Here is an 18820-nt window from a genome sequence, read left to right on the forward strand (position 1 = left end):
AATGTGTATTTTTTATTACTATAAATGACTACTATACTATAAATGCCTAACAAAAGAAAAGCTATACATGTGGCCTTTAAATATAAGCTGTGCACTTTATATAGTAGTTTAGACACTGTTAGAACTACATTAAAAAATACATTTCTTGTGACCTTTAGTTGAAAGTATCAATCACACACCCTTAAAAAATCTTTGGATTTTTACTGAAAAAGCGTCCAAGCACCAAAGTGCTCGCCATTTTCATGTTTAATAACTTTGTAAACTAATCAGTCGCGACCTAACTGATTAATTGAACGGGTTAATGGAGATGACACTCTCCGGTAAAAAGTAATTACGTTACTAGTGATAGCTTATGTAGTCGTAAAAAAAGGAGTACCAACTAAGTCATAGTAATAGCACATGTTTTTGTTTTCAAACTTTTATTTTGAAGGAAAACCTCATCTGTTCTCTTTGCTGTTGCTCTGCATTGTAACTTGCCACCATCCACTCTGAACAGTGCGGAAATACCCAGATGACGCACTTTAAAGCAAGAAGAAAATACGTTTGAGTGGGAGAGGCAATAACTTCAGGCTTTAGTCATAACCTGGACCGAGTGTTACACTGACCTCTGCAAACATCTGTGTCCCGGGGATGGGCACATAGCGTCAATAAACATTTAGGGCTCCTCATACTTCTGTTTAATATTTATTATTTGTCTTTTACTTTCTTTGTTCAAAGGAATAAAAAGTCATACAAATTGTTCGTCAGATGACCCCGCATACATACAGGTCATATTCTGACCAAAGGAGGGCGCTGTAGGTGAATAAATCACCACCTGACTTTTGCTGCCATCAACGTGCATTTCCCAGAACATATTTAGGGACTTGAACTGAACTACTTGTTTTCATAATGTAAAGCTTAGTTTGGGTACAGGTTGATCAGGAATACCAAAAATATCAGACCTTAGTTCATCTTAGTTTTTTTTATCTTTTACAATGTAATATCGAACTGAGCTGTTGCAATGCCTGCTTTGTTGATGCTTTCAGTAACAAGCTGCTTTGGACTCTAAAGTAATGCAGGTAAAAAAAGATGAATGCATGCTTGGAAAAGCATCAACAACTGTGATTCGTCCACGTACCTACGGATCCTATTTGTACTGGTGGTGGTGTTTGCATGGCTTTTATTTCTTGTGCTGCTGCTATATTTTATTTAATTGTTTCATTGATAACACTTATAGCAATAAAGGCTATGGATATTTGTTGATTTTTGGAAATGAATGCAGAGTAATGCCTGTATGCATAGATAAAATAAACCCACACATCAGGGTATGACTATGATTTTAAATAATAATATTGTAACGTTCCGTGTCAATAAAGAGCCAGTTTCTTATCACTCGGGTTTATTGTTGCCTGTTGTCGGCCACAGCCACGCCATTCCTCAACACCCGGTCATTTTCTAGTCAGAACTCAATTTCCCCTTCCTGTGCTCCCCGAAACTACACACATTAGCCCGGAAGGGGTGGTACCCCAACCCTGGCCTACGTAACAGTAACATTAATCAGAACCACATACATTTATGAACGTAAAACACGCTACAATATGCAAAGCTATCTCCCCAACTCCGTTCTTCTGCGATGAAAGCTAGACTGTCTGAGGTGTACTTGAACGCAGCGCACCAGTCCTTAACAGGAGCGGGGGGCCTGTGGGAGGAGCGGAGGCCGGTGGGAGGAGCGGAGGAGGTTGGCGGCGCGTTTCGCTGCCTGCTCCAGACTGCGGCCACTGCGGGCACAGCTGATTGCTACAGAAATGGCGGAGGGGGAGTTGGACGTCGACTCGCTGATTTCCAGGCTTTTGGAGGGTGAGTTTTCAAAGTAAACCACTGTCGTTCTATCCGGGTTTTGGAGGCTTTAATACTTCAGGGTGGTTTCGGCTTGTTTGGGACTCCAGTCGACTAGAAAAAAACGCTTTTCGGGTGTCCCGTGTGTGTCCGCATACCGGGCCAGTCCTGTCAGGGAGGCATAGAGATCATACCCGATGGGACGTGAGAGTGTCCATGAACTGAGTTGGAGCGTGTGTTCACAATTTGAATCGAAACGTCTCAGGACTGTTGGTGCCGAACCGGGCGGGTACGAACGAACTCCCAACTTAGAGGATGATCGTAGCCTTCGTGGATGTCGTCATACCTGTGATACACTTTGACATCACCATGACGCGCACCTTAAAACCACCAGTTTTAAGAAGCGTTTACATTAGAAAACCCTCGAACGCCCCTAACACCCCCCCCCCCCCCTCCCCCCCCCCCCCCCCAGCGTGGATGTGTGGATCTGTGTTGTTTGTCCTCCGCCAAGAGAAACGATGCCGAGCTCTCAGCTGGGGTTCGGCGGAAGTATTTGTCATCTGAATGAAGTCTGACGTCACAGGGTTCTGCTGTTCATATGGGAGTATTGCTGAGTGGTGATGTTTACACAAGCCACAGTGTTTGATTACATTCCACTTGAAAAGTGGACCTCCAGAGTTTGTACCCTGTACCGGGTTGTGTTTTGTAATTCCATATCCAGTGAGGGGAGCTGAGTGCTTTCAGTTTGACACAACACTGTACAGATGTGAGCTTTTATCCTTCAAATTAGTTCATTGTCACTGAGCGCAGATCATCTCCTGAGCTCGGTCATGATGGAGACGATGAATATTTCTTTGTATGTCACTGATAAAAGGAGGTTTTGGATGGCAACGATTTTGAAAAGGGCCTGTGGTGCGTTGTGCGTCCACTCTGGGATCTAACTCATGTGTGGATGTAACTTGGTTGTTTGAGGCTGCACTAAAGTCACTTCAGTGCTTTCAAAGAATGCATTGTTGTCCTCCACCATCGCTATCTGTGGATTCCGAGCAGTGCTAAATAAGGGAGCCTGACACGACGGAACTGATCCGTCCTTCCGATAACACAGAGACACTGTCCCTCTGTGTCTGCGGGTCTCGATGCACACGTTCAGTGTGTGTGAAACGTACACAGTCTGGCAGCGTGGATGCTAATGATCCAGCACAGATGTGCACCAGCCTGTCAGTATGTCCTAATCATCTGGGTTGATTAGGACCGGTTATATAATCCTGTGTGTCTGTGTGACAGCTGTACAGTAACAGCAAAGTGAGCCCGAGGTTCCCTGCCGTTGATTGTTAGCTGGCTGCATATTTAGCTGCTTTAATGCTACGGCTAGGAAACCTCGGTGGAGGAAATTGGAGAGATCTGGCGCTAAAGTTTTCCAGATGTGAGCTGTGAATACTTCCAACCATCCATCTTCTGTCCGCCATGTTCTCTTTCCACTTACAGCTGATGTGTCTCCGGCTGACTCATTTATGCTGTGAAAATACCAACTGGGAGGCAAAAGGTCCTAAATGCTAAATCCTGATTGACTGCAAGCTGTTCAAGAACTTTGCCAGAAGGCACTTAAAACTGGAAAAGGACCGGTCTCCACGGAAACGCCGTTCCTAAAGCTTCTTGTCATAATCTGCTAAACCACAGGTGTTCAAATTATTTTTATGGTCTTAATATCTAGTTTGACGTCTTTTTCAATACAGCGTGATGTTAGTTTAGTAAATAATGGTTAGTTTAGAATAGAATAGACCATAAAGCAGGTTATGCTTCGCGCTGGGCAAGCGTGATTGACGGGTCAATGCCTTTACTGGGGCAGTACGTGGCGTCTCTGCATCACTCCTCCACATTCCAAATATGGTAACTTCCATTCATCGCTTCCAAAAAAAAAAGAAGAAGATAACAACGACAACATTGCTGAACTCGAAGCTCGAGAACATCCGTCCACCTACCAACTGGGGTCATTATGACGACTACGTCCACTCCTTGTTTACAGTCAATGGAGTGTATGCATTCACAGTATCACAGAAACTAAAGCAATACATTTGAAAAACACACATTTTCTATGATTTTAGTACAATTTTAAGATTTTTCTTTTTTAAACTTGAACCTAACCGTGTTCTCCTGTATCACCTTCCCCTGGACCGAAACCCACTCAAATGTTTTCATGAGGGCTTGACCTTTGAGCACCTTTGAGTCGGTTCACTTAGTTGGGTAGTTGTAGTCTGGTCAGTACATTGGTGCTCTGTCCACTGGCGCGAGTGTCACATGCGCGCCTACACGGACATATTCCGCATGCGTCTGTGCGAAACTGGCGTGCGTGGGAGAGAAAGTTTAGTTCCAGACTTTTTCTTTGGGGGGGGGGGGGGTGAGAAGATGGGGCCCTGTTATAACGGAAGGGTAAACACTGAGCTCCAGAAGTCTTACCTAATAAAACGCAGCTCCTTTTAACACTTGAAACGCAGGCTGATCTCACTTCTTCAGTGAGCGCTGGTGCCAGTCGGGAGTCCACGTACTTAGAACATGTACTGATCTCCTATTAAATGTCAACAGGCACAGCTGTCTGTGGTAGAAATTAACTTACCCTTTTGGTGACACCGCCAGGGGGGGGGGGTTGCTCCTGCTCGCCAATGAGGTCTTTCACATTTTCGTTCTGATTAAAAAGTGACAACGTGGTTTACAGTCACCGCGGCCTCCTCGGGGACCTCGGCGGCCACGTTTTTTAGTCTCTCTGGTTTCATTTGTCATTCGTCATTCGCTGTCTCATGACCTGAATAAAATGGCATTCATGCTGTCTCCCTGTATGTAGACGTTACGCCATCTGAGGTCCTGTCCTGTCACTGGTTCACATGTATAACCGCGTGGCGACCTCTGGTTGAGAGTGAAACCCGTGTGGAAGGGCCTTAAACCTGCATTATCTCCATTGTATATGTCCATCAGGGGCGGAGACTGGTTGTATAAAAGCATAAAGCAGGGTAGTATTTAGGACGGGGCTGACGGGTCTCTATCGGATCCGTATACGGCTTCTCGACTTAAGCCTCCACAGTCCAATTATGGTCACATCCCTTCGCTGGTTGCAAAAATCAAAGATGACGGCCAAAATGGCCAAAATGTCGCGTTCAAGGCTTCCGATAACTGTTGACAAACGGGACAGTGGCAGCGTCGAGCAAATGCCGTAGTAATGTGACACGGATTGTGGCATGCTCAAACTTGTAGAACATCATCCACCTCGCAAAAGGGTTCACGCCTCTTCCAATCGGTCAGGGCCACATTCCACAGGCATTGTGGGAAACCAGTTGTAGTAAAGTATCTGCAGCGTGTTTCACATTTCACAACCAAGTCAGCGCTGACGTTGCAGTCTTCACAATATTCATAGCAGTCCTTCATCAAGCCGGACTGTCCACCTCCTGCCCCGTGCGCCACAGTGAGCCGTGTCAGCCCATGCTGAGCCACAACGGGGCCTCTGTCTGGCCCGGGCGGCACAGGTGTGGCCCAATCCATCCGACGGCCCCCATACGCCCACCGGTAAGAGCGGCGGAGGTGCGATGGAAAGATGTAGTTTAATAAGATGAGACGCAAGCCGAGCTTTAACCCGGTATGAGAGCGTGACTTCTTTCCAAAGGCCATTCCTGTCCCTGTTCACCTGCATGTCTCAGGCGTTGGCATTTGTCAGTAAGGAAGTTGGAGCCAGTAGTGCTGGTACAAGTACATTTTAAAATATGGCTACAGTTGCCTCCTTTAAAGGGGTTTGACAACAAGGTTAAGAAATGAAAATATTCAAATTATAGCTCACAGTTGAACTAATAACAATGGAGAGGTACCTGATTCCACGGGAATCACAACTGTCCTTTTTTAAAGTGACTCTCTTGTGGCCCTCGTTTACGGGAACGTTAAAAAAAAGGCACAGGTGAAGAATTTAGTTTTGTTTAATTAACAATTATTATTATTATTATTATTATTATTATTATTATTTATTTAACTAGCACCAACAGTAGCCAATCCTAAAATACAGGTAATTACCAAACCTAAATGTAGCGTGTTGAATGGAGCCATTCGACACGCTACATTTCAGGGATTTAAAGATAAATGTGACAACGTCGGGCTCTAACAGAGAGTCGTGTATCCTGGAGCGGTTGCCGCTGTCGTTGTTTATTTGTGCGAGAAGGCGGTGGTGCCCGTCACTGATTGGTCGGGATTTCTCACCGCTTCCTGGTCCGTGAGAGCTTTTCTGCGAGCGGTCAACAAGATCGAGAGCTCGACAACAGGCCGGTGTTGTGCGCTCTCATCGCACCTTGTGCGTTGGCGTCACCCTGCCGCTGCGTGGCGTTCTGCTACGCAAACGACAATGGTGGAGCCTGTGTGGCGGGGAGCGCTCGCGCCCTGGCACCGAACGTGGCACCGACGAGCTCACCCGAGCTTTTCAGCCTGCTCCTTCTCCTCTGTGCCCCCCCCCCCCTCTTTCCTTGGCTCCTGTTTGTTTGTGCCTCCTCTCTCCTCGGCCCCACAGAGACGCCATTCACCCCGGGACACTTAGAGGCGAACAAAACGCCCTCTGAAAAATGCCATCGCACTCTGGATTCCTGCTCCTAGACTCCTCGCCAGAGTGCGCTCACTGAGGGGTCAGTGTTTTCCATTGGTCCCCACGTGGGAGAGGGTCAAATGGACCCGGGGGGGAGGGTGGGGGCGTGCCGCTGGCCTCGTGCCCAGTTGGCAGAGAATTGACGTGGAGGGCTAAAAAGGTCTGACGGAGCATCTTTGTTGGTGCACACGCGTCATACCTGCTCATTGCTCCCGGCTGTGCTCCACCCCTGTGAACACCCTTAAAACATGTTTGCGTGGCAATTAGAGAAGATGTAAAATTGTGTTTTTCTGCAGTTTAAGTGAAACTGTTGAAGCTGAACAATATCAACATGTATAAAAAAAAAGAGGGAAAGAATTGCCTTCTGACTTTCAGCTCATTGTTTTTCAACTTTGTTTCTATCCGTCAGCTGTTATGTCTTAAAGGGACAGTGTGTAGGACGGCATTTAGCGGTCTAGAGGCCTTCAGCTCACGAAATAACCAGAAGGCCTCTAGAAATGTTGTTTCTGCGACATTAAAATAGTGCAGCCGCTGAAATAAAGGGATGGAAAGTGATAATACTGGTAAAGTGAGTCGGGTCACACAGAGCCCCGCTTTGCTTCTCTTTGCCTCCCAAACAGCCTTCATGGGCCCCTCTGCGCCCCGACCTACTCGCTCACTTCCTCCACTCAGCCCATATTTGGTAATGCCTTCAAGTTCTCCTCTCTCTCTCTCTCTCGTTTTTTCAGTCTTCAGTTGGTCAGTTTGTGTGTCTGTGGTGTGTTTCGACAATGGCGGGTTGGGCAGCAACCGAGAGATCCTCCCAGGGTCACGTAGCTGGATTTTACCGGTGTTACTAGAGGCATCAAACACAGTCCTTTTGTAGAGCTGCATTTCACCAAAATTCACCAACTATTTTCAGAATCATTAAACAACAAATATTCAGTAGTCCGTTTTGGTTGGTGCTCTTATTTTGTCGCAATGGGAATATTTGTTAGAGAAGGTGTGCTGGGAAGCACAAGGTTGGTGGTTCGATTCCAGGCTGCCCCATGTTCCATGTCGAAGTGTCCCTGAGCAAGACACCTAACCCCTAATTGCTCCCCGGGCAAAAATGTGAAAAAGCCATGTGTTTAAAGTGTAATGTAAGTCACTTTGGATAAAAGCGTCTGCTAAATGACCTGTAATGTAGTATAATATGTTTTGTTCTACTGTAACTATTGATTTTTATAAATTACCTTTCCCACTTATTCATTCTGTCCACATTACATCACTGATTATTATTTATCAAAAGGTCTCCCTGTGTGAACACCAATACACAACCCCACAGTACGATCACAAAAAATACCTATTTATACATGCGGTCACTTCACATTTTTTATGCATTTGTTACTTAAAGAAACTTGTACTTTATTTTGAAATGCAACTGTGCGGATGTGTGAATAGTTGGTTCTTTTCCCAGCACTACACAGTCCAGGTTACAGTAAAGTATCAGGTCACTCTCATTCTTTGCTTGAATTGTGGTTTTTAATGGCGAGTGGGTCGTTGTGGCGCAGGGGGTAGAGAGGGTGTGCTGTGAACCACAAGGTTGGTGGTTTGAGTCCCGGCTGCCCCATGTCCCATGTCGAAGTGTCCCTGGGCAAGACACCTAACCCCTAAGTGCTCCCCGGGCAAAATGTAAGAGCCATGGGTTAAAAATGTAATGTAAGTCGCTTTGGATAAAAGCGTCAGCTAAATGACTTGTAATGTAATGTTGGTCTTGGTCCTAGTCCACCCAGAACAAACATTTGACCACGTAGGACAGCGCGGTTTGGGTCTGTGTGGAATGCAAAGACAACTCTGTCCTCTTCACGTCAGCCAGAGGAGGAAGAGGAGCTTCAGCGAAGAATGCAATGCAACAATAAATAGACAAAGAGGTCAGAGGGCGACCAGACCTCAAACGTTTTTGAGAGATTCTGTGAACCGACACATGGCCCGGACCAAATTAGGAGACGCCGATCGGAACATGGAGAGCTTTCTCACGGAAGGACATTTCTACAGATCTTTCCAGAGAGCCGGTGTCTTTTAAAGCTTTCTTCTTTGCAAAGAAGGTTCAATGGAGCAGGCAGTCTACGTGAGAAAGGGCCGCTCTGCTCTAGTTGTCAGATACAGAAACCACAGTTTACACACCGGCTGCACCATTAAAACAAACAGTAAGATGGTAGAGAAGAAACAAGGGAAGTCAACAAAAGGAAGTCCGTTGGATAGGTGGCCTCTTGACCCTCAAGGAGGCAATCTGTGAGCTTGAGACCCTCCCATGAAGGATACATATATATTTCTTAGTAGTGAAAGCAACGACGGGGGTCAGGATGAGTACTCGTAAGACTTAACCTAAACCTTCTGTGGTTAAAACTGTTTGCAACCACATTTAGTTGCTAGTTGATGCACAGCAGACATCCTTGATGGTCTCACGTTCACTATCAAAGGGAGATGCAACATCTTGCTATGGGAACTGAGATCAGGTATACAGTTGTGCTCATAAGTTTACATAACAGCGTGAAGTCTTTTGTGGTAGTTGTGGATGAGGCTCTTTATTTTCTCAGATGGTAAAGCTGCCAATTCGTCTTAGCAAAAAGCCTCCAGTTCCTGTAAATTCTTGGGCTATCTTGCTTGAACTGTACGTTTCAGATCTCCCCAGAGTGGCTCAATGATATTGAGGTCAGGAGATTGAGACGGCCACTCCAGAACCTTTACTTTATTCCGCTGTAGCCATTGACAGGTGGACTTGGCCTTGTGTTTTGGATCATTGTCATGTTGGAACGTCCAAGTACGTCCCATGCGCAGCTTCCGGGCTGATGAGTGCAAATTTTCCTCCAGTATTTTCTGATAACATGGTGCATTCATCTTGCCATCAAATTTGACCAAATTTCCTGTGCCTTTTGTAGCTCACGCATCCCCAAAACATCAGCGATCCACCTCCATGTTTCACAGTAGGAATAGTGCACCTTTCATCATAGGCCTTGTTGACTCCTCTCCAAATGTAACGTTTATGGTTGTGACCAAAATGTTCAATTTTGGTCTCATCACTCCAAATGACTTTGTTCCAGAAGTTTTGGGGCTTGTCTCTGCTGTTTGGCGTATTGTAAGCGGGATACTTTGTGGCATTTGTGTAGTAATGGCTTTCTTCTGCCGACTCGACCATGCAGCCCATTTTTCTTCAAGTGCCTTCAATTCAGAGTCCTGTATTTCAGCTGAAGTTATTTGTGGGTTTTTCTTTGTATCCCGAACAATTTTCCTGGCAGTTATGGCTGAAATTTTGGTTGGTCTACCTGACTGTGGTTCGGTTTCAACAGAATCCCTAATTTTCCACTTCTTAATTTGTTTAATTTGAGTTTGAACATTGCTGGTTGGCATTCTCAGTTCCCTGGATATCTTTTTATATCCCTTCCCTGTTTTATACATTTCAATTACCTTTCCCCGCAGATCCTTTGACAATTCTTTTGCTTTCCCCATGACTCAGAATCCAGAATCGTCAGTGCAGCACAGGATGAAAGACGTAAGGGTCTGTCAGGAGCCCAGAAACTCACTGACCTTCTACACACACACACTGACTACAAGCAAACAGATCACAGGTGTGGATGGTTTCCTTTAGTAGCCATTCAAACCTGTTTGTGTTAACCTGTGTGCATGTTATCAGGCCAAAATCACCAGGGTATGTTAACTATCATTATGATTTAAAAAGAGTAAATAATGAATTGAATGATAATAAATGGCTTCACCCAACCACTAACCATAAGTGAAAGAGAGGTTTTTGTGTTATCATTCATATTCTCTGAAGAAATGGCCAAGAAATCATTAATTCTGCCAGAGTATGTAAACTTATGAGCACAACTGTACTTAATGCTATTCTAATGATATTCACAAGAGTATAGCAATTTACACTTTTCCTGTCCCAGCAGAGGAGCGTTCCTGGTGTCCTCCAGACCAGGAGGAGTGTGTTGTGAATGAGAGTAGAGGATGGATTTCCAGCTCGGACTCAAATCCTAAAATGCTATTCCAGTGATTTGGTATTGCCCTGAAAGTTAGTGTTTTTGTTGTTGTTTCATGTTCTGTGCATGTGGCTCTTAGGGTGTGACATCGACCTCTTGACGGTGGGCACGCACACGTCTCAGTGGACACTCTGTGTTGTTATATTTAAACGTGATTTTTGGTCCCGATAAAAGCGTGTGTGTTGATAAGTGGAGTTGTCCCTCTGTGTGAATGCTGCCTCAATGTCACTGATCAGAAACAGTTTGTATGGTTTGAGGGAATGGTTCATATGTGACTTTCAAACATTTCAGTCCAAAACTCTGAACATGCAGGTTAGGTATAAGTTACTATGGCAACCCAATGATCTGTGCCCTCAGGTGTGATAGCAGGTTGTGTTTGACGGTGGAGACAGACTCATTGCGTCTCCAGGCAGAAGTATCAAGGTCATGTTGCACATGTACACACACACACACACACACACAACGCTGTCCTTTCAAAACTGGGGTAAAATACCATCCGAGCTGCCAGGTCCAGACAGGAGTCCCCTGCAGGGATCAATCCCCACCTGTCGCACGCTCTCTTTCACGTCAGTCTTCTTGTAAACACCTGCTCCTCTGTGGAGCTGCAGGATTCACCTCACCACGGCGGTTTGATTCCCCAGTGATGTCCGTCATGCTGCTGCAGTATCTTGTGACCGCGGTGTTCTCAGTCAGCTCTGTTGCCACCCAGGCACACGAAGGGTCACTTGGACACGCTTTAAGAGAAGGAGCAATCCTCCATTTAATGTCCGCAGGTCAGAAGCGTCGACTAGTAGGAATATTATTTCTCCTTTTGTATTCAATTCTGGGCTGCAAAAAAATAGTTGTTTTCATGATTTTATCATATTTTATCTGGATTTTTCATTTTATTTGATTCTATTAAATGTACATACGGGAAAATGCTGTCATCTTTGTCCAACACCCACAAACTCCCCATTACTGTAAAAGCAGACAAAGCTCACATTCTAGGAGTTGGAACAGTAACAAAGTAAGTTTCCTTATAGCTTGAGAACAGATTTAAAACATGAATTGGTGGTGAAAATGTTTAGAGCCTTTTTTGCATTTTTTCCCTTTATATTTATTCTTTAGGTTGTTCTTGTACAGTCACTCTGCATATAGCCAAAATAATATATTTTTACCTGATATTTTGAAAAGACAGCCAGAACGTTGTCTTGGATTTTCTGTATTTATGTGCATACGTTTCTTTCCTAAACCCTATGTAGCACATTAAGACCTGTAATAATAACGGCTGAAAATGAGTGCTTACATTCAAATAGAGTTGTGAGGCTTCTATTTTGGCAACGAGGTATTAAAGCTCATGCTGAATATCCTGATGATTAAACATCCACTGTTTTGATATGGTCTTCTTAGCGTTTACTAGAATGATCCCGTTCCTGAACACAGACTTTCCCTGTTTGGCTCACTTACCCAACAGGAAGCCGCCTCCAAAACACTCAACAATACCCACAGCAGCTATTTCCGTCCTCTGCCTGTTGACTAAACCCTGCCCCCCATATTTAGTTCTTGTGTACAGATAAACACTATTAATTCCTTACAGCTCCTCATGCTTGTCCTAAACACACCCATTGTATGATCCATGAACTGTCTTCCATCTCCAACTGTCTCCCCCAACAGTGCGAGGATGTCGTCCAGGGAAGATCGTACAGATGACGGAGGCGGAGGTGCGTGGCCTCTGCATCAAGTCCCGGGAGATCTTCCTCAGTCAGCCCATCCTCCTGGAGCTGGAGGCCCCGCTCAAAATCTGTGGTCAGTACCTCCTAGTTAAAAGTCCTCTCTGGTCCCCCGCGGGGGTCGTCGCGGCTCACCGCCTCCTCTCCGTCCCCCAGGTGACATCCACGGACAGTACACAGACCTGCTAAGGCTCTTCGAGTACGGCGGCTTTCCCCCAGAGGCAAACTACCTGTTCCTGGGCGACTACGTGGACCGGGGGAAGCAGTCCCTGGAGACCATCTGCCTGCTGCTGGCCTACAAGATCAAATACCCCGAGAACTTCTTCCTGCTCAGGGGCAACCACGAGTGTGCCTCCATCAACCGCATCTACGGCTTCTACGACGAGTGTGAGTGCGCCGCTCACGTAGGACTTTTATTATGTATGATGGAATACACACACACATCATTTCTAAAAAAATAAGTAGCAATTTCCAAATCGCTTACTGTATTTTGTCTTGTAAAAGACATCAACCAATATTGGGATACCAAATTTTTTTTAAAACGAATATCTACTCAATAAAGAATAACCAAATAGTGTTTTGGTCGAGGCCTTAGATCAAACTTGTTCACAGGGGTTATTTGGTGAATATAGGGGGGAAACAAGTGATTTTTATTCCATAAATAAAAAAGGGACGCTTTCTCTTCCTGAACTCTGTTCAGCACGGACCAGCAGATGTAATTTTATCACGTATCATTTATCTTCACTAATAAGTAGCAGCAAACTATTGTTTGTAGTTAAATGTTTTATTACATTTAGAAGTCTGCTTTAAGTTTTAACTTGATGACCGGGGCTGATACGGCGCTTCAGCTCTGCTTCAGCTCTGCTTCAGCTCTGCGTAGCAGCAGGATCCCTCAGACTCTCCACAGACTACTACGAACTCCTGCAGAAGATCACAGTCTTAGAAACAAAATTCACCGACTGGAAGTGAACGTGGATGTAAATCCCACTTTACCATAGACTCAAAACATTGGACAAACGCAAGCTAAGACACCGCTAACTAGCACCAGCAGGCCTACTAAGAAGCAGGAGGGTTATGTAGCAGTTAATCAAAATGCTGGTCCTCCCTGGAACTAGTAAATCATACCCCCAGGACGACTATAAGCCTTGAACTAAAAAAAACTAAAATAAGTTTTTTTTCCAATGACGTATGATGCTAAATCTCCATGTGATGACCTGGATCAACTGTCTTCTCAATGCAGAGTAAGGGCTGAGTAAATGTGAACGTAAAGGCCGCAGGAAAAGCTAATGGGCCAGAGGCTCATTTGTCGGTGACTACGCTGATAAAGATGTCAGAACAATATGCAGCAAGAATACCAAAATACTGAGAAGATCATGGACATAATGGCTGACCAGCCCACCATGACAAACATCATTTTGCATACAGGGGATGTGATATTATTACACAAGAGTCTGAAGTTCTGAAGCAAGACTTCATTGATCTATTGAACACAGTCAGCTGTGTCAATGCGGAGGTGTTTATCAGTGGCCCTCTCCCACTAGTCAGACGAGGAGATGAACGATTCAGCAGGCTGTTTGCGCTGAACAACTGGCTGTCAACCACATGTATTGACCGCTCAATACATTTTATCTACAAGTTCTACCTTTTTTGGGAGCGTGGACATTTTTTTTAAGGCCGATGGAGTTTGCCTTAACAAGTCGGGGGTAAAATTGTTAACCTCCAAGTATAACTTGTATTGAATTTGACTGTATTGTTATTTTTGGTGATTTGAATATCCATGTTGATAATCCCCAGAACACACTCTTGACCTCAACATTTCCAAGGTTGTTATTACTGATGTTGCACTCTGATCATTTCTGCGTTTCAATCTCCTTGCACACAAAAGTCCCGACCAAGGGTGTGAAAAAGCGTTAAATCACTGAAAGCACCAGTGAACTATTTATACAGAAGTTTTCCTCCACACCAGCTCTCTCCTGCATCTCTGTCAATGAGCTCGTTGACAGGTTCAGTTCCAAAGTAGAAAATATTATTGATGACGTTGTACCCACTAAAATTGTCTCAGTAAGCAAAGATCTTCTTGGGGAAATGCCACACTGCCACACTTTGAAAGAGTGTCGGCAGGCTGACACTCCAGGTCCACTCTCACTCTGATCTATAAAGACAGATTTTGTAATTAGGATTTGACTTCTCTGACATAATAAGTAAAAATAATAATATTAACACACACTTTTTTTGCTACCGTTGACAGGCTAACAAACCCTCCAGTGTCAGTGGGCGCTGAGCTTCAATCCACCTGGTCACGCAATCAATTAGCTTCCTCTTTTACTGATAAATTCAGACAATTGGACAAGCAGTCTGTGCCTCCACACCATATGTTGTATCCCGATCTCAGAATAACATCCGTTCAAACACCATGACACAATTTAATTCAATCAACCATACAGGCCTGGATGACATTATACAACATCTGAAGTCATTCTCCTGCTGCTTAGATATTCTTCCAACACACTTCTTCAAAAATATTTTCAAACTGCATTACTAGTGCGCTCTCATCTCATCTCAACACACCCCTCATCTCAGGTATCTTCCCACAAGGCCTACAAACTGCTGATATTCAACCAATCCTACAGATGCCTAATTTAGTTGCGGCATCAATGAAAAATGATAGGAAAATATTCAACCTGCTTCTTTTTTTTTTTTTTAATTAACGTGATTGAAAAGGTGTTTTTTCAACAGCTAAGTTACTTCTTGGCCGCAAATAACGGTGTTGATGCCTTCTAGTCAGTTGTTCGACAGCACCACAGTACTGAAACTGCTCTTGTTAGGGTTTTCAACGAGATTCACTTAAACAGACAATGGCAGAATTTCAATCTTTTCTGGATCTCAGCGCAGCATTTAACACTGTGTCTACCGTGACATCCTACTGGACAGACTAATCAACTGGGTGGGACTCTCTGGCACAGCACTTAACTGGTTTGAATCCTACTTGAAAGACCAAAAGTACTTTGTCCGTAACTAATTACACATCAGAGCTGAAGAAAAATAAATGAAATATCAGGTACACATGTGGTGTTCCCAAAGGTTCAATACTGGGGCCCCTTCGGTTCAACATCTACATGCTACCATTAGCTCACATTGTGTAAAATAACATTTTGTCATCATAGTTATGCAGACAACACACATCTAAATAACTATATAACCAGGGAACTACAATCCAATACAAGGGCTGCGTAAATGCATTTAACAAATCAACAACTGGATGTGTCAAAACTTTCTTCAATTAAACAAAGATAAAACCGAAGTCATAGTTTTCGTTAACGAGGATGAACGATTGAAAGTCAGCGCTGAGATTCGATCACTGATGCTATTAAAAACTGCCATATCTGGAACAAAGTCCCAGAAAGATGCAGGTCTGCAGAGTCCTTCAGCTCCTTTTAAGGTTAAAGACTTCTGTTTGCTGCTTTCTTTAATTGACCTTTTCTGCAATTATTAACTACACTGCAAATTTGATTCTGCAATTATTAACTACACTGCAAATTTGATTCTATCTTTAGTTTATTAACAAAAGTCATTAAAAAGATATAAGACGTTTCAATCCATTTTCTTGTAAATCTACTTTGCTTTATGTTTGGATGTTAATGGTTTTATGTGAAGCACTTTTAATTACATTGTTGTGGAAGTGTGCTGTACAAATAAAATTGCCATGCCTTAAAAAGGATTATTATCTCTTAGATATATTATCATTGACAAATGACCAAATTTATTAAAATGGACGTTGTAGCTTCACTCAAGTTCACAAATCGTAAAGATGAGAGACGTTATCGAAGTATGAAACCAGGATGTGCTCTCGTTCACCACATCTCCTCTTCCTCCTCCACGCAGGTAAACGCAGGTTCAACATCAAGCTGTGGAAGACCTTCACCGACTGCTTCAACTGCCTGCCCATTGCCGCCATCGTGGACGAGAAGATCTTCTGCTGCCACGGAGGTAGGTGTGTGCGCGCAGACCCAGCCGATTGCCCGTTTTGTCCGGGGAGGCTCTGTGTAGCTCAAGCTGGTGAACGTGAGGTCTGTGCAGAGCCGCCGGGCCTCTCCTGTCGGGGTGTTGCCTGATGAGTGCGACAGAGAGTTCCTGTGGTACTTCAGATTGACGGATCTGATGTGAAGGAAATGGGTCACAATGAATTTATGGCTCTACGCAGAGCAAATGACTTCTGAGTCGTCCACAGGCCTCTCTCCTGACCTGCAGTCCATGGAGCAGATCAGACGCATCATGAGACCCACAGACGTGCCCGACACAGGTAAGTCAGCGCACACACACACACACACACACACACCAACGTAAGCTGATGGATGAGGTTGTGAATAATGACAACGCTTGCATTAGCTGAAATTTAAATTGTGATTAACATTATTTCATCTACAGTCTGATATGTAATTTTATATGGTCAGTATGAAATAACCACAAGGTTTTAAAGACTGTTGGGCCAATTTATTACTTGAGATTTTTGAGTTGGTTTCTACTTGTTATTTTCGTATCCTAATCAAAAAAGGATGTCCTATTTGGACGGTCCTTCAACCACACTCTGTCGCATTCAGGGTTTTAGTTCATCTAAGTTTAGGATGTGTAGCCTTCTTTTTGTTTCCAATTAAATCTTCTCGGAAAATCAACAAAATATCGCCAAATGAAAAAAAAACTTCCATGTCTCCCACACGGTGAATCACACGGTGTACCTTGTAGTCGGGTGGGGTGGGGGGGGTGCTGAAGGTACATCCTCTCAGCTCATGGTCCAAGCTAACCTGAGCTGGTACTTTTTCAGCACAGGAAATCCGCCCTCACTGAGCTTCGGTCCCCTTTTAGCCGGAGCAGTGCAAGCTTTCTATCTGAACCTAGGAAGCGTCGGGCACATCTGATATTGCGTGAGAGAAAAGCTGCACATCATGTCATCGTTTATGACGACTAGGTTATTAAAAGATGCTGTCTCCTTTCCTCACCCGGTGGTGTGTTCCTTCTAAACCAGTGGAGTCTTCACTAAACCGGTGGCTTCTTGTCCTTATAAGGCCGCCAGTGTGGAGGCCCCAGCAGATGCCGTTTCTCAGGTCCTCTTATGGTCTTTCAGGGAGAACTTGTGTCCGGAGAGCGAGGCAATGTGTGTAGACACTTTTCAATGCGCGGCACACTGTAAATGTGACACAGGCGACTTGATTCACAGCAGAGCCCATTGTTTTTAATGCAGGGCCACAGCGTGGAGGTCCCAATAATTATTCAGTTCATCTTCTTCCCTGCAGGCCTCCTGTGTGACCTGCTGTGGTCTGACCCCGACAAAGACGTCCAGGGCTGGGGGGAAAACGACCGCGGCGTCTCCTTCACCTTTGGAGCCGATGTGGTCAGCAAGTTCCTCAACCGCCACGACCTGGACCTCATCTGCAGAGCCCACCAGGTACACCCCCCCCGCCCCCTCAGCCAGGCACCACTCAAAGACCTCCTGGAAACATACACTCCCGTTTGTTAAAAGGCAAACAAGTGCAGTTTGCCGCCTCGTGTCTTTTTGAAAGCATCCCCCCCTCTGACTCTCAGTGCTGTGTCTCACGCCCCCAGGTGGTGGAAGACGGTTACGAGTTCTTCGCCAAGCGACAGCTGGTAACTCTGTTCTCTGCTCCCAACTACTGCGGCGAGTTCGACAACGCCGGCGGCATGATGAGCGTGGATGAGACCCTGATGTGCTCCTTCCAGGTGGGACACAAGAGCACAACAGTGATCATGCAATGAAAGTCCTCATGCACAAAGCACCGCTGATATGTTTGTGTATAGATATGTCTCAAGATGTATCAACATGTCTTCTGAAGTGCTTGATGAAACAAGATGGGACACAAGTCCAAACCTGGGTCCTTTTCTATGACATCATCACACAACAGTGTGTAATTGTGTATCACATCCTCCTTTTCTGCTACTAGATCCTGAAACCATCTGAGAAGAAAGCCAAGTACCAGTATGGAGGGATGAACTCTGGTCGGCCCACCACTCCTCCCCGCACAGCCCAGCCCCCCAAGAAGCGATGAGGACGGCGGAGTGAGGAGGAGACCCTTTTCCAACATGGTGGCTTCTTCTGTGACACAAAATAAGTGGAAGCAGCACATGGCAGAGAGGAAACAGACAAACAAAACTAATGTTCCATTCCTGTTTTCTCTCCTTCTGAACTGCTGTCCCACTCTTTTCTTCATCTTCCTCCTCCAATGATTGTTTTTTCCTCTCCATTTGTGTAACATTTTTAAAAACAAGTGTTAAAACTTAAGCGTGGCGTTCTGTAGCATATCGGAGTGCTTTTTTGTCGTTTTGTCCTTTTTGCTTTTTATTTTCTAGACAACAGAATGACGACTAGTTTAATTTACCACATCTCCTTACTCCCCCGCCTGTACAGACACCACTGGGTTTTCAATAAATACAGGAAATGACTGTGTGGTTCCTTAAGTTCAACAAAAGCATTACATCTTGAGTTGCAGCAAGATATTGTTTTATGGGAACACGGTGAACTTTAAACACCAAATATACTCAGTTTAACCTTGAGTGGACATTTAGAAGAAAGACAAGGCCCAGAGTCTGCAACAGCTCATTGGTTTGTGGACTTCTTCCATCGCCACTGGAAGAGCCATTTTGTTATTGTTGACGTCCCACCACTAAGTGGCGTA

The 18820-nt window shown here is 44.7% G+C and overlaps 1 protein-coding gene across 1 annotated transcript; it reads left to right on the forward strand.

Moving 5' to 3' along the window:
* The first annotated feature begins 847 nt into the window (after nt 1-847).
* Nucleotides 848-18587, forward strand: LOC120821329 (serine/threonine-protein phosphatase PP1-beta catalytic subunit). The gene is made up of 8 exons (XM_040179754.2): nt 848-1836; nt 12079-12210; nt 12291-12521; nt 16017-16121; nt 16363-16434; nt 17423-17574; nt 17733-17867; nt 18089-18587. The coding sequence occupies exons 1-8, from the start codon at nt 1785-1787 to the stop codon at nt 18191-18193; spliced, it is 984 nt and encodes a 327-aa protein (XP_040035688.1). The 5' UTR covers nt 848-1784; the 3' UTR covers nt 18194-18587.
* Nucleotides 18588-18820: the final 233 nt, after the last annotated feature.

The sequence above is a fragment of the Gasterosteus aculeatus genome, chromosome 7, assembly GCF_964276395.1.
Source record: "Gasterosteus aculeatus chromosome 7, fGasAcu3.hap1.1, whole genome shotgun sequence".
NCBI lineage: Eukaryota > Metazoa > Chordata > Actinopteri > Perciformes > Gasterosteidae > Gasterosteus > Gasterosteus aculeatus.

Coding starts and splice junctions, on each gene's coding strand:
- LOC120821329 (XM_040179754.2), top strand. CDS start 1,785: ATGGCGGAGGGGGAGTTGGACGTCGACTCGCTGATTTCCAGGCTTTTG. Junction 16,122..16,362: donor GATCTTCTGCTGCCACGGAG/GTAGGTGTGTGC, acceptor AGTCGTCCACAG/GCCTCTCTCCTGACCTGCAG. Junction 16,435..17,422: donor CACAGACGTGCCCGACACAG/GTAAGTCAGCGC, acceptor TCTTCCCTGCAG/GCCTCCTGTGTGACCTGCTG.